The sequence below is a fragment of the Lissotriton vulgaris genome, chromosome 2_1 (genome assembly GCF_964263255.1).
Source record: "Lissotriton vulgaris chromosome 2_1, aLisVul1.2, whole genome shotgun sequence".
NCBI lineage: Eukaryota > Metazoa > Chordata > Amphibia > Caudata > Salamandridae > Lissotriton > Lissotriton vulgaris.
In genome coordinates this window covers 1,834,143,663-1,834,159,227 of record NC_141687.1, presented here as the reverse complement: position 1 = coordinate 1,834,159,227, position 15,565 = coordinate 1,834,143,663, and the positions used below count along the sequence as shown (strand labels likewise).

General features: G+C 43.5%; 1 protein-coding gene across 2 annotated transcripts in view; it reads right to left on the bottom strand.

Annotated features, from left to right (window-relative positions):
* Positions 1-775: 775 nt before the first annotated feature.
* Positions 776-15,565, bottom strand: part of SLC24A1 (solute carrier family 24 member 1) — a 121,478-nt gene continuing 106,688 nt past the window's right edge. The window contains exons 7-9 of one of the 2 annotated variants that reach the window (XM_086958957.1): positions 10,158-10,247; positions 4,960-5,126; positions 776-2,114 (exon numbers count right to left, since the gene is read on the bottom strand). In XM_086958957.1, the coding sequence (XP_086815083.1) occupies positions 1,865-2,114; positions 4,960-5,126; positions 10,158-10,247 (507 nt within the window). In that variant the 3' untranslated portion in view covers positions 776-1,864. The remainder of the gene's footprint in view (positions 2,115-4,959; positions 5,127-10,157; positions 10,248-15,565) is intronic. The other variant, XM_086958958.1, reaches the window with a different exon arrangement.

Below are 15,565 nucleotides of genomic sequence, written 5' to 3'. Positions count from 1 at the left end.
CTCCCAAATCTGCTAAGAGGGATTTTTTGACCCCTTACTAAATAATCTGTTGTTAAAAATCCTTTTTGTTACTTTTACAGCAGAATCATTCTGGAATTATATATGGAATAGACCCAGATTGTGAGGGTTACCGGGTCCACCCTGTGTATATTTAGGATGTTTTATATGATGCAGATATGTAGGAGCCAGTTAGTTTGGACTGTGGTATTATTTTGCCATGTATAAGTGGGTGCCCTCTGCACCGTTAAGTCGGCCAAGTATCACTCTTACGCCCCTGTCGCAGCAAACCCTGTGTCTGTGATGGGCCCTTGTCTTACAGACTTCTCCAAAATCCTAGGATCTTCATTCCCCCCTTCCCCCCAATTATACACGCCTTGAGCCAGCATCTCACAACACTTGAAGACACCTGTTTCACTGCTTTCTGTACGTGTGTTAACACAAAGTCGAGGATCTTTACCTGGGAGGCACTGACAGACCGACATGCCTATATCATAGTCTTGTACATTGTCGCAACTCATTGAATATTACCCGAGGTCCACAGGTGAACTTACCAATAAGATACTCTGGAGATTTTGCAACCAGTTGGTCGCGGGCATCTGACCAAGTCCCCACCCCTCCCTGTTTGAAAATATCATGATATTCCATATCTGAACACATCAATGACTCTTCCCCCAACTTTCTATGGAATTCAAAGTCTTCTTATGGAGGCCAGCCATACTATGGCTAATCTTTGACCACAACAAACAGAACACTGTATTAAAAACAAAATGAAGTCGCCAAATCACAGTCCTTTCAGACTGTGTTTTATTGATTGTGAATCACATTCATTAACTAATTCAGCCCCTTAGCACTTCGGGCAATCTTTTGGCTCTGCGCCTGGAGCTACGCACGACGATGCACAGAAGCACTGCAAACCGTTTGAGTGTTGTAAACTTTGCATAAACGTACTGTTTTGTTTCTTTTCTAAAAACGATACCATGATTGACAGTATGATAGACTCTTGAAGGCGCTGATCTATACTCATACTTATGGCACTCTACTTTCTCTTACCGTTACTGGGTTTTATCCTGTGCAGACCTCAGCTGTCCCCCAGGAGGAGCAGTCATTTATAAGTTTGAATATATGAAACCACCAATCTACACCTGCTCTGTAAATAGACACCCCTTAACTTTCATTTTTGGTCCTACTTTCCTTAATGAAGTGTTCTTCTGGCGTCACTGCAAGAGGGAGAGAGACTTGTCACTTCCAAAAGACAGCTAGGGCTTCTCTTGCCCACATCTAGACATGGGGTAAAGTGGGTAGGCAATCCTTCAGCCATGGAGATCATGCTGCTCCAATAGTCCTTTCCACCACTTCTGTGCCATTTCAGGCCCCAGAAGCCTTCATTAGAAATGTCAATTGGTCAAATTTCATGTCACTTGTGCTTGCTGGGCTACGGGTTGACCTTGCAGTTCATTTCCCGAATGCACGATTGTGGAGAGCTCCATCCATATGTGGCCGGTCTGATTGCAGTAACGGAGCCTTTGACCACTATCTGCATCTTCTCAGATGGGATGTTGCAGATATCCATGAAAGCAATGTACTTCACACCAAGGATGCCATTCTTAGCTATGTTGCATCCAGCACTGGATGAATCTGACCACAATTGTCCTAATCGTGAGGGTTAAATTAAAAGCTGCAAATTCCAAGACATTGGCCAGTATGGTGAGTTGCATTTATCAAAGACATATGCCTGTGTTCTTGGATTCCATCCGTGCGTAAGTGGGTTGTTGACTTTGTGTTACAGCTGTAGAAGAAATAGAGTTGGGGCAAAGAGTGGACAGTGGTCAGTCTGCTATATACTCGGAGACTCTCGCTGGAAGCCTCATATCGAGATTGGGCAGATAATAATGCGATCCTCCAACATTACGCTGACGATCAGGAAGATAAAGTACAGGGCAAACATGGTGAACCCCAGGAACTTGTTCATCTTCCATTTGCAGGCGGCGATGGAGAAGATGACAAAGAGGAGCATGAGGAAGAGGAGGACAATGGCACAGAAGAGGCCGTTGCTGCTGACCGCCACCGGACTGTATCCGTTGAACATGGAGAACAGGAACCAGGGAACAGGCAAGCTGCAAGTTCAATGAAGAGAAGGAGACATTTAAAAGGTCTGCAAAATGTTGATGCATTTATTATTTGCATTGTTGGTCAGCATTCCTGCAATTAAAGGTCTGCACATTGTGTTTTAAAAGCAATGGCCTTCAACTTCTATATCAGGCTGATGGGGATATCATCTGGCGTTTTAGTATGCAGTGCCATCAGTAGTTATTCTACATTAAGGACTTTTACATTAATGTACTAATCTATCCCTTAATAACACACACAAGTACATACGTTCTTTAAAGGAGAGAGAGAGAGAGAGAAAGAGAGAGAGAGAGAGAAAGAGAGAGAGAGAGAGAGAGAAAAAAAAAAGGGTAGATGCTCTGCACAAATGTAACATACTGTAGCCTAGTTTTCATTTGTTAAAACAAAGGAAAAATGCCATAACATAAACATCTATGCAGATGTGAAGAGTGTTTTATGCTATGTATTACCATTGTTGAGGGAGGGAGGGACATCATGACTCTTTCAATTCCTCGCCTATCATTGGTCATGGCCCTGCCCACACTTTTTACAATGGTAATAAATAGCACTTTGCACTCTGCACAAATGTGCAGTAAAGTCACACTCAATAGATATGTGAGTTGTTTCTATGTATAAAGTAGTTGTGAGGTAGTAAAACTTGTTTTTCTAAAATAAGCTCCTCAATCATTAGAAATTCTACAGTTCTAGTTATCACTTAGTGTTATTTATACACCACTTACACACTTATTTCTATCTTATTTGTGCCAAACGAACATTAAACTACACCGATCCAACTCAGGAATGGCCCCTAGGATTTGGAATGCCTTACCCCCAAAAACAAGACAGAACCCTCACGCGGCATACTTTAAAAAGGAAGTTAAATCGATTCCCCTTACAAAATTCACTTGATCTATGTGATGCAGGATGGTAGATATGTGCTATGTTGGGACAGTTACTGTTTGTTTGACCATTATAATAATAATAATAATAATAAAGACATTTATAAAGCGCTTATAAATTATAAGCAATAGTATTTTCGTATCTATATGCCTATGCCGCCTCTATTTCCCCTTTTCCTGTATATGTTGTAAAGTGCTCTGATACACGCATGGGTCTGGTCCGCGCTATATAAAACCTTCAAAATAAATAAACAACCACAACCAATCATAACTTATACTTATCTGATTGAATAACCATTTACGCATCTCTTTTATGTTACTGTAAGTCATTCTTTTCACTTGTACTTATACTTAAGCACCACCTTTAAAGTAATCACTTGCAAACTTCCGTACACAGTCTTATCACCTCACTCGCCACACTACATGTATTTAATATAGAAATAAGTGCCTTAGTGGTGCATAAATAATAACATTGAGAGATAACTTTAACGGTCAACCAATTCTTCTCTGATACTGGTTGTTTTTCCTCTTCCCAAGCTTTGACCGATTGGGAGGAAGAGGTGGGAAAGCAATGAGGTGCAAGTGTTCCTTTGTGGTGTCCTTCTGTATAGCCTCTCCTGGGACTCACGTGCATCAAGGGCAAATGGCAAGATACAACCACCTAAGAGATTAAACTAAGCTTCCTGCAAGAGGAAGGTCCGCCTTCCCATCAGAGACACTGGTTGTTTGTGTTATAAATTGAGAAGACACCCAGGTAGTAGAGTTTAGCATTTGGAGACATAGACAACTGAATGCCGGACCTTGAACCTTTCAGAGACTGAAATCAAGGCTAAAAGGTGGATTAGAAGTTTAAGTGTACAGAATAGATAGATTTTTGTTTGGTTATTATTTTGGAGTGTGTTTAAATTCTTTTGGTTGAAAGATTCAGAAAAAGTGGCACGAGTGAGTGCTTATGATGTGGGGATCCCAGAGATACAAAGAAAAGCTTCCTCTGCATGTAGATATTGATCAGTGTTTTCTCCTGTTTCACCTCCTTCTGGACATGTCTTCTTTTGGTGTCTTGTGACCATAACTCAGTCAGGGTCAATGGCGTAATGTAGACCCCTGCATCCCTGTTGCATAGGGGCTTCCAACCATTCAAGGGAGGCCCCTGCAACTCATGTGAGATCTGGGTGACTCGGGCGGGGAGGTGGGGGGGTTGGTAGGAGGCTCATCACGGTCTGCATGTGGCCCCATCATTTGTGTTACAAGACTAGCCAGGGTCTGGTCCAATCATGGTGTTCTTGTGGAAGGAAGAACTCCAACCCTGCTTTTGTGGAGGGGTCCTGGAGATCTCCAACCCTGTTTCTTTAGAGGGGTCCTTTCCTGATGTCTCTGATGTTTACGAGCATTTGTGTTAAAGTCACACTTTCAACTTGAACTTTAGATTTTTTTGATTAGGTGTTCTTGGATTTGGGCAGATCATGGTCTGATGGCTAACAGTGGACGTATTAAACACAGTTCACATAGTTTGACATATTACCAGAGAACATGAGCAAAATTTTAAAGGAGTTCTCTGCATGGTGAGCACCCTGATTGCTCCCGGAAATCAACACACAAAAAGAATATGACTTTTACGGTTACGACTCAACTGTGGTGCTGAAAATGACCTTTCTGTTGATCGCAGCGATGTTTCTATTGAAATTGTAGGCTCTCTAAAGACTGGTTTCTGGCTAGAACGCAGAGGTGAAAAAACATATGCGACTTTTCAGCAATTACTCCAGTTTCAACTACAAGGTAATGGTGGCATGTAGGACATGCTAATCTTACAAAAATACTTGTTCAATGACACAAAAGGGAAGATGCACTCACACACGGACAACATTCTTCAGATGCACAAACATGTATTACATACTTGGGTGGTTAGACACTTTATATGTCTCTCAATTTTTATGCAGCAGTGATTGATACTCACCCAACTGTGATATCAAAGATGTTGCTACCCACAGAGCTGGAAACCGCCATGTCCCCCAAGCCTTTACGGGCGACGATCACACTAGTGATAAGGTCAGGTATTGAGGTACCTGCTGCCAGGATGGTCAAGCCCATAATTTCTTCTGAAATCCCCACTGTTTCACCTACCTAAAAAAAAAAATAGTTTGAAATAAAAAAATCAACCAATCTACAAATTGACATATTTCCACAAACTTGCTCTGTAGTTTGGACATACCTACCCATGGCTTGGGGCCAGCATGCAGTACTGGTCTCATCTTAAGAGATTGGACTCTGGCTAGAGTTCATATGAGCAAAATGTTGACATTAGTTAATTATGGGTTTTATTATTTCGTTTTCATATAATGACATTATCAATTAGCACTGCTGCCACGCTAAACAGCATCAAAGTTTGCAGACACAACACATTTTCAGAGTACAAGTTGCTTTTCAGTTTGAGGATAGCCCTCGTCGCTTTATATGGAGTCACATGTACATCAAAAGGCTGGTGGGTCACAGCCTCGGATGCAGATCTACGTACACCATCAAGGTTAAATGGTGAAGCCTTATCTGCAGTCTCATTAACATCCCCAAGAGAGAGTTTATTTCCTTCGCTGTAGTCTCTAGAGCACGAGTGTTTTTTGGTGGCAATTTAAGATTGCGTCCTATAGATATCACGAAGGTTGAATGTTAAGATTTTGGTGAATATTATGATAGTCACGTTTGTAACATTTGATGTCCGGTTTTGTAGCATTTGTTGGAAATTCATGTAAGGATGAAGTCTCAGATTCGTTTTATGTACATCAGGAGGATCTTGTGTTGTGTTATCAGATGGTGCCCTGTGGTCATCTTCTGGGTGGGCGTTGAATGCTCATGCACGTCATGAGCATTCAGTGTTGCCGCCCCAGGCGGCGTGTCTTGCAATCATTACCTGTGGGTGCGGTAGCCTCAGTTGAAGTCTTGTGTGCATCACATGTGCTATATGTTGTTCAATCAAATACATTGTCCATAACTTTGTGCTGTAACTGCAATTGGAGTTCCATGCACTTTTCCAGAGTGTCAATTGGCAGACTCTTATTTGAAGAGGTAGGTGACCAGCAGGTACTTAAACAGCAGCAGGTGTTCAGTTGCTTGGAAAGAGGGTAGGAGTGCCAGTGAGCTCTACAGGCTGGGCAGTAGTGATAATGAGTTTCTCAGTTTTGGTGGTGAAAGTTTGGTTGGTGGGGGCTGCAAAGCGATGGTAGCGAGGATGGGGTCCAGTCAAGGGTAAAAATATATTAAGGCTTTGTGTCCATATTAGTTTTCTTGAGTCTGGAACTAACTGAGGCTTTGCTGTGGTACTATTTGTTGTAAGGAATCTATTCCTTAAGCAGTTAAGATGTTTTATTTACAATGCTTTGTAGACCATTCGGATGATTTAACCTTAAATATGGTTTATAAATATAAGAAGGACATTTTCCTATGTGTAATTCTTTTTTTTTTTTTTATTACATTAATGTACTGATCTATCCCTCCATTAGTATGGGTAATAAGGTATATCATTCAACCCAAGTTGTTTTAAAGGTGTTAAAACCATGAGACCTTAAGGCCACTATACTTTTTCTAGCAACTTATCAGAGGAAAATTGGCTTTATTGTTGCATATTACATTGCTGGAAATTTCATGATATTTAGATATATATTTTTCTGACATTATCACATTGTGGTACACTCATGGTGCACATCCACGTTCATCTTGTCACCACATACACAGCTAAGTTACATCAATATTTTCTTGTACAGTCGTAATCACCGGATTTCTCTAATACAATCGATTGTATTGACTAATAATTAATTCCAATTACTTTCCCTTTCCCAGTTATCTTGTTATTCTTTCAGTGGGGTAGATTGTTTGCTTGCACTGGCTGCCTGACAGTCTTTGTCACTTTAGGAAGTCTATCTGCACTGTTTAAGTATTTTTGGGTTTGCTTACAATAACTTTTTCGTTATGTTTCCTGAGTAGTGCTGAGTTTGTCCTATTTCAATTTCTATGATACAAGTTCTGGTAACATGGTCTGTATTCACTGCTGTGACATAATTCTATGTCAGGACCCGAGGTGATAATTATGTGCATTGGAAGTTTGCGTGTGGCGGCCCGCACTCTACACTTCCACTTCAGGCGCCATTTTATTTTGGCGAAGCAGTCAGAATGTCTTGGTGCTGTACAGCACTTTAAGACACAACCTTTGTAATATACGATCCTGTCATTTGAGGTGCATCTCAGGGTTGGTAAATGTTTTAGAGCAGCCCTGCTGCAGTACAAAATAAGCCTGTCATCCTGCACAGCACGAATACACTTGGGGCTGCAATCATTTTTATTCACTTATGGCTCATTGGGCAGGTCACCACATAGAACAAAGAGGTGTCATTAGAAACATCAGTATCACCCATATTGTTTCTTACTCTATAGAAACTACTGCTATACACCTTCCTATTGCTCAGACTAGTAATTTAATTTTACACAGAAAAAATCGGCTCCAGGCCTTGTTTTATGCAGAATACTGGTGGATGTGTAATTACTACTGCAGGAAATTGCAAGCAGGGACTAACACTGTAAAATGCCCAAGATGCTTGATTACTATTCCACTTTTTTTTTAACCAGAAGCAGTGGTCCTTAAAAAACAAGTTATAATTACAATAAATGTAGACTAGAATCAGTGCTATATTAATGATGTCCAGCTGGACAAACAATTTAATGAATCAATTAAATGTAAAAACGAATAAGAGCTCAAGAAAATGGAGTGGGACGCAATCCTGCGCCCTACACAAACAAAAAAACTATTACTTTTGGGCAACAAGACATTTCGGGCAAGACAAAAATAGCTTTTGGCCGATAGTAATAATTAGGGCAAGCTTTCAAAACAACAGTAAATGCACTTGTTTTAACACAATGGATTAATGTGCCCACTGTTTAAACAATTCGACGACGTTTCGATCCTCTTTACAAACATACTAGGATCATCATCAGGACGGGTATAATACAAGCCTGAGTTTATACACTGCATCGATGCCGTGATGGCGGCAAAAGCAAGAGGAGCAAAGTTGCTTTATGCAGGCTGCGGAAGCCTAGAAGGTGCGTTAGCGGCAGGTTCAGGAAGAGCTGTTCAAGGCAAGCTAAGGAATAGCTGTGGTAAGCAGCCCTTAATTCATTACAAGGCGGAGGGCCAAATTGGAATTTGGAGATAGTAGGGACAACAGTTTGATTGTTGTAGGGATGGTCAGAAGAAATATATATCTACCTTACAGAAAAACGTGTGTAGGTGCACCTCAGAAGGGCCAGGCAGGAACATTAATTTACTCTCCTCGAGAAAAGTTGTGGTCACCGGGACAGAGTTAGTTTAGCAATGACGAATGAAAAATCACAATTCACCCATACCTGCCGCCTCAATGTTGGGTCTAACCCCATTCAACAATATTGAGGCATGGTGCATCCCAATGGAATGCCATTGACCACTGCAAAACTGTAGCTGTGCTCTTTCTCTGAAGTTTACTTTTCCTTCCAGCCCTGAAACTGACAAGGCATGGGAGTAAACCAGGCAAGGGGTCGGTGGTCCCAAATAATTCAAAATATGCTGTGAGTGTTGGTGTAGGGATCAGAAATGTTTTGGAATTGTAGAGGACTAAGGGAGACTGGAGTTGAGAAAAAAAACAGTGTTTGGGAAATTATTTCCTAAAAAACTTTTTGCAGGGACTATACACTTGCCAGCAAAGTTCACAAACTTCACATGTTCTCACAACAGTTCTGGCTGAATTTAAGAATCGTAGAGCCCTTATTTTAGTTCGAGACAGACATGGTCAGCCCATTCACAAGCACAGAAGTGAACGTGTTAACCACCAGCTGCCGCGAGTGTTTTCCGAGGTTCACCCTAGATAGAGCAAGGACTGAAAACCTATGATGTATGAAGGAGAGTAAGTAAGGATAGCAAGAGAATAAGCTGTGCACACCTCAACTCATTTACAACAACAGTCAATGTATAATCATATATTCAAACAAAAGTCCAGCACAGCCACAGCAATACCCTCCAAGTCAGAACTCCAAGGTCCCAGATACTTCTCAAGCATGGGCTCACACATCAGTCCTTTGACATCAAAACAATCCTACAGGGTACGCTCCAGGTCCGCTGCGGGAAACTACTACTCATTGGACTCGCATGTTAATCTATTGGAAGACACTGTTACTGGGATTTTCGTATTTTAAGTCCAAACTTGATCATAATTAGAACATAGGAATTTTGGGAGCTCAATTGAAGACAATGAGTGGCTGAGGGCTAATAATGGTTGATAAAAGCCTTCTGCTCCAATATTCCAATGGCGGTCTTTCTGCTTCTCCCTTTTTGACTTATAACATTCTATTCTAGGTGGGTAGAATGTTTTAATAGCTTTAAAACCCTTCTGTCTCGTACTTTACTGGTTGTTAAACACCCTCTCATTGTTATAAGGCCCTAGTCTGTGGCTTGGGCTTAGAACTCCGGTTCCGGTCTTTTGACAATCGGTCAAGCCCTCGGCAGCAGGCTGCAATGCTTACTCTGAGTTTCCCTTCTTGATTGCTTGCCCTTATGGAGCGGTGGGCTAAAATACCCACAATATGAAACATGTTAGCAGGAAGCCTTATTTGGGTGGCACGTTGACCGAACCATAAAACCGATCTGAAGTCTGAAATAAAGAAATTCACTGGAAATCAGAGCTTCAACAGTATTTTCTATACCTAAGACACATTTTATTTCAAAGCCCTAGTGTGTGAGCTGATGCCTGATATGTACAAAGGACGATCAGCAAGCAAACCCCCCTGACTTGGCTTCAACTTGGAAAGCGGCAGTTGTTGTAATTCAGGTGATACATGTAATATCTAGCAAAACAATACATCGAAAAAGGCTCTTGGTGGCAAAAGGCAACATAAGCTGTGGGAGAATCTGTGTAAAGTTGAAGATGTGATACAAGCATCTGATGCTGCAGTAGGTGGAATTAGGGGGCTAGGCAGACTGAGGTCTTTTTCAACTGACACTCTATGAATCTGTGACTTGTCCTCTGTGATTGTAACGTGCTTTGCATGTTGCCTTAAAGTATGGCTTTTAGCCAGTCAAAGTCCTCTAAAGCATATAAGGCCCAAAAGAATGGTTTACAGTTGCTACATGTAGCGCCTTACCTGGTGAGCCCACCACACCATGAGGTAGGAGAAAATAGCAATCCACAGGATAGAGCCCAGGAATGTTAGAGCAAAGTACTTCTTGTATTTCTGTTGGAAGCAAGTTGGAGAGAAAAGGAGATTAATGCTGGTGGATTTCTCCAATATGAGTCAGACCTACAACATATTCTGTCTAAAAGGAAAGCCTTCAAAAATCAGACATGCAATTGATGGAGTAGGCCATGGAACTGTGTGCTAAAATGTAGGATGCTGTGTCATTACCAAGTGTCAAAGTGACCACTGCTTTGCTGAGTGTATCAGATACTTGCACCTCAATTACATTTAGAATGGGATTCCCAGCTCAGATTTCAGGCTCTAGGTATTACCAACACCGTTCAGAATCTCTGCATGGAATTCCGAGAGTAATTGTCTAGATGTCACAGAATGGGAATAGCTGTGTGGAAGTGGTTTTTCAAACTGGTATTTAGCAAAGAATTACACAATTTTTGCGGGGTTTAATGTTATGTTATGTTACGGGTTTTGTATAGCGCACAGCTGCCCCAGCAAAGGGGTGTCCCAGCGCTGACCACCAGGAACTGGGAGGCTACTAGCTGAATGCCGGGCCTAAGGCGGAGGGAAAAGGTGCGTTTTAATGACCTGGCAGAATGCCAGGTAGTTGATCATACTTCGGATATGCCAGGTAGCTGATCATACTTCGGATGTGCACAGGAAGAGAATTCCAAAGTTTAGCAGCCAGGGTACGGAAGGTGCGCCCACCTGCACGCACCCTCCTCACTCTGGGAACAACCGCCATATGCTGACCCAGAGATCTAAGTTGGTGAGTGGGTGTATAGGGTAAGGCAGGTTAGCCAGGATAACTAGAGAGGAGAGATTCATAATTTTAAAGGCAATGCAGAGGGACTTGAACTTGACGTGCCTGGCCACTGGCAACCAATGTAGTCGGTGGATGGCATTAGTCAAAGAACAAGTTCTAGGAAGGACAAGGCGAGTTCTAGCAGCCGCATTTTGAACCCTCTGCAGCCGTACCTTGTTAACCTCCTGGTAAAGAGAACTGGCATAGTCTAGCCTAGACATAATGAAGGCCTGGATGATAACTCGACGGATGGAAGGATCAAAGAAACCCAGCAGCGGTTTGAGCCCACGCAGTAGTCCAAAGCAGGTCTCCACAACTTTTTTGGTTTGGACCTGAAAACTGAGGGCCGAGTCTACCCAGACACCCAGATTTTCAACCATCTGTTTGGGGGCAGGTGCACATCCCAGGGTTGCAGGCCACCAGCACTCGCCCCACTGCTCTGAGTCTCTCCCTACCAGAGAACCTCAGATTTGCTGGCATTAAGCTGGAGGCAGTTGGCAGTCATCCACTCTGCAACAGCTGCAAGATCGCTCCGGAACTTGAGAGCATCCTGCATGGAGTCGTCAGAGAGTGCTACTTCCAGCTGAGTATCATCAGCATATGATACTACCGTTAGTCCTCTGCTCCTGGCCACAGCTGCTAACGGTGGGACATACAGGTTGAATAGCGTAGGGCTCAATGCTGAGCCCTGAGGAACCCCTTGTTTGATGGTATGTATCAGGGAGGCAAAACAGCAGGTGGTGAAATTCTGCCAAGCTGTTCAGTGAGTTGGGTGGTGGGAGTAATAGTGTTTGAGGTTTGGGGTAGTGGAGAAAGAATAAAAATTATCCCCTGGACTTGGGGAACTGGGGGGGCAAGCATTACCATTACATGGCCGCGGTCCGGCATGGTTTGGGAAAAGGTCCTGGCTGCAATACGCCCTTTGCCCCGACCAGAATTTTCAGCCAGTAAACTTGGGTCCAGTGCTGCCACTTTCAGCTTATAATAGTGTGAAGCAGAACTCCATGTGGGAATTCTGATCCTCACTTCGTAATCTGGGCCTGTGCGGCCAAAGACATACGGTCACTTATCCAGAGACGGAACCCTCGGGTACTGCGTGCTGGAGAAATCCAACCAGTAAACTATTTTTTACAAGCGCTAAACAGTTCTGTCATTTCATCATTTCCCTTTCTTGTGTTCCACCACCAAGTGAACACTGCCTCATTCCTCTACAGTCTTACCTCCGTCTAACTACTATGTTTTACATGAATCCTTTAAGAGCACAAAGCAAAAGAGTGAGAGGTATGTCACAGAAAGAGCTTCTGGTAGAGGCTGGCAGGTGGAGGTGAAACGTTGTGATAGGGAAGTCTAGAATGGTTAAGGAAGGAGTTGTAAAAACTTTGGCAAGGAGGTAGCACTGTACTTTTGTGGCTCGCAGGTACCATAAAGACACTTGGAACCATAGAGTGCTCTTGTTTTTGCTATACACGAAGACAGAAATGGAGATGGGTAGGCAAGAGTAGTCAGTCTGACCGCACCTGAACTAACTTAATTAGCCACAACTGTAGGTGTAACACTGCAATAATATATAGTTATACTTTTTATTAGGGAAACTTGTCCTCATAACCATACAACAAATTGAGGCGAGTGAAAATAAATTTATATTTCTAAAATTCTAACTTAACTTAACAACTGTGCACTTAAGCATTAGCTGTAGAAGACATATCTAGAAAACATAACAAATGCCAATATTGTTGAATGTTATTCTTTGAAAAATAACTAAATTAGGGATTTATTTTCTTATTTTATATACAAATCTTTTCCATGTATTAATTACAAACAGCAGTGCTATCTAAAAGACCACTGCTATCTAAGGACCTCTGCACAGATGTACCCTATCAACTGTGTAATCCCCGAGGGAACAATCTGAGGGGAAGACACATGACTCTTTGGGGGCTGGGGAGAGCGCCCACACCCTTTTAACCTTTTGGTGCACCCAGGGGGTCCTCTCAGATTGGTCGCTGCAAACCAAGCTGACCAGTCTGCTCCCCGCTGTTTTGCGGGCATAGCTCGTACCGCTTCGTCTCTTCACCCCAATGCCACAACCTAATGGGGAGTCCTTATTTTTACTATTGGATTGGCTCATGGCCCAAGTTTGTTTATGCTATGAACTTGCTCTGATGTACCCTATTGTGATTCCTGGAGCTCTATCGTAATATGCCAATGTGATGCGGACCAGAGGGTGCTGTCTGATGACGCCCATGTTTGTCTCTATTCTATCAGGTATTGTGAACAACCTTGCTCACCACTTACATCTGTTCTGCCTTTCCTTTCCTCAAGGAATGAGCGCCTCCAAACGTGTCTCAAAGTAGCCAGAGATTATTTGGCTTTGTTTGTGTACAGCCTCTGTGTCAACGTTGGCCATATTATTTCACCACTGACTTCGGGTGACCAGACGTCCCTGTTTTCCCAGGACGGTCCCAGTTTTTGGAGAAGTGTCCCTGTGTCCCTACACTTTTCTCCAAGTGACTCAAATGTCCCTGTTTTCAAACAGTGTCTGGGTTAAACACAGAAATGTCACTGTTTTTCATTGTTACGGTTGAGCATGCGCGCGCATGCTCTCTTTGCACTGTTTACGGCGTGTGTCGTCACTGAGGTGAGCGCTGTAGCAGGAAGGGAAATCCTTTGAAGAGAGACATTTTCTCTCTGGATTTCCCTTCTCTTTTCACACGCAGCGCCACCTACGTCATCGTGCCAGCCATATTTGAACAATTGCATATCATCAAAACTGAATCTTTGCTAGAGGAGGAAATAGTGATATTAATTTGCAACTCCAGTTTATGAACTTTCTGAACGTTTGTGATCTGTTGAGGCTTTGTGTTTGCTGCTCCCCCAGATGTCCCACCTAGAAGTACACAAACAAACTTTAAAGTATTTCTGAGTGTTAGGATGAGTGTCTGATAACAACGTCCCCGACGTCCTTCTCAAGCTCCAACCATTCATTTCTACCAGTTCCAAGATCAGAACAGAAATCCTTTGTTCTCCATATCAAAGCTATGACTTGACCTTTTGACTAACCTTTCAGATCATGGCAAACTGTTTAGCTGGAAAAAGGAGCAGTATTAACGCCTGTGGAAGAGGCGGGCAGTGCTGCTTGAGCTTTTTGCTCAGGTCTTCACACTATTGCTCTATGAGATGATACCAGTGACTAGAGTGCACTATACATACCCCAGTAAGGTAATATGACATCCCAGCAGTGACCATGCAAATGTGGGAGGACTGTGTGGTCGGCCAGCCTTTGCGACCCTTAAGACCCTAAGGCAGGAATACCTGGACAGAAGTGTTTTTCTTACATTGGTCCATGGCTGCCCTTTGGCAATTTAGCATTCCGCTGTTTACCTCCCATGCTTTTCTGTCATGCGCAACTAAGCAACATTAGTGAGCTGTACTTTACGTGGTGCTGACGCACAACTATAGAAACGAGCATTGATAAAGCTATTAAATCTGGCGTTTGCTAGCCTGTGATGTTTTACTGATTTTTGGGATGAGGGGTGTCGCAGGTTTCAGTCCATCAAGGAGGGAGTCTGTCGGAGAACCAGGCTTTTGAGGTTTCTTCCGAAAATAGGGAGCAATGTTGTCTGTCTGAGGTGGAGCGGAAGGTCGTTCCAGGCTCTGGCCGCGAGGAAGGAAAAGGAGCGGCATTCTGATCTGGTCTTTCTGGCACGGGGGACCACGGCTTAGGAGAGCTGAGATGATCATAGAGTCCTTTAAGGTGCGTTTAATTTGCGTCGGCTGTTCAGGTATGCTGGTCCGGTGTCATGGAGGGCCTTGTGAGTGTAGGTTAACATCTTGAAGGTGATTCTAGCTTCGATGGGGAGTCAGTGGAGTGTGCGCAGGTCCTGGGAGATGTGGCAGTGTCTTGGCAGGTTGAGGACCAATCTTGCAGCGGCGTATTGGATGTTCTGTAACTTGAGGGTGAGGTTTTTGTTTATTGCGGCGTAGAGTGCATTGCCGTAGTCGAGTCTGCTGGTGACCAGGGCGTGAGTGACGGTCTTTCTGTGTTCGAGGGGGATCCATTTGAAGGTCTTACATAGGAGGCGGAGGGTGTGGAAGCAGGAGGACGAGACGGAGTTGATCTGGCGGTCCATTTTGAGCTCTGAGTCCAGGATGATTCCCAGGTCCGTAGGGGTGGGCGGGTTTACGAGGGAGGGGGCCACCAGGTGTCGTTCCAGGCATCGGGGTTTGGGCCCATGAGGAGTACTTCCGTTTTGTTAGTGTTTAGTTGTAGGCAGCTGTATTTCATTCATTTGGCGACGGCTTCCATTCCTTCTAGAAAGTTCTGTCTGGCGGTGTTGGGTTTGTTAGATAGGGAGAGGATGAGTTGAGTGCCGTCTGCTTATGACACAATGTTGAGTCAGTAGGTTCTGACAATGGGGGCAAGTGGAGCCATGTAGACGTTGAAGAGTGTAGGGCTGAGGCAGGACCCCTGGGGGACTCCGCAGGTGATAGGTGTAGGGTCCGAGAAGAAAGGGGGGAGTCTCACCCGCTGCGTTCTGCCAGAGAGGAAGGAGCGATT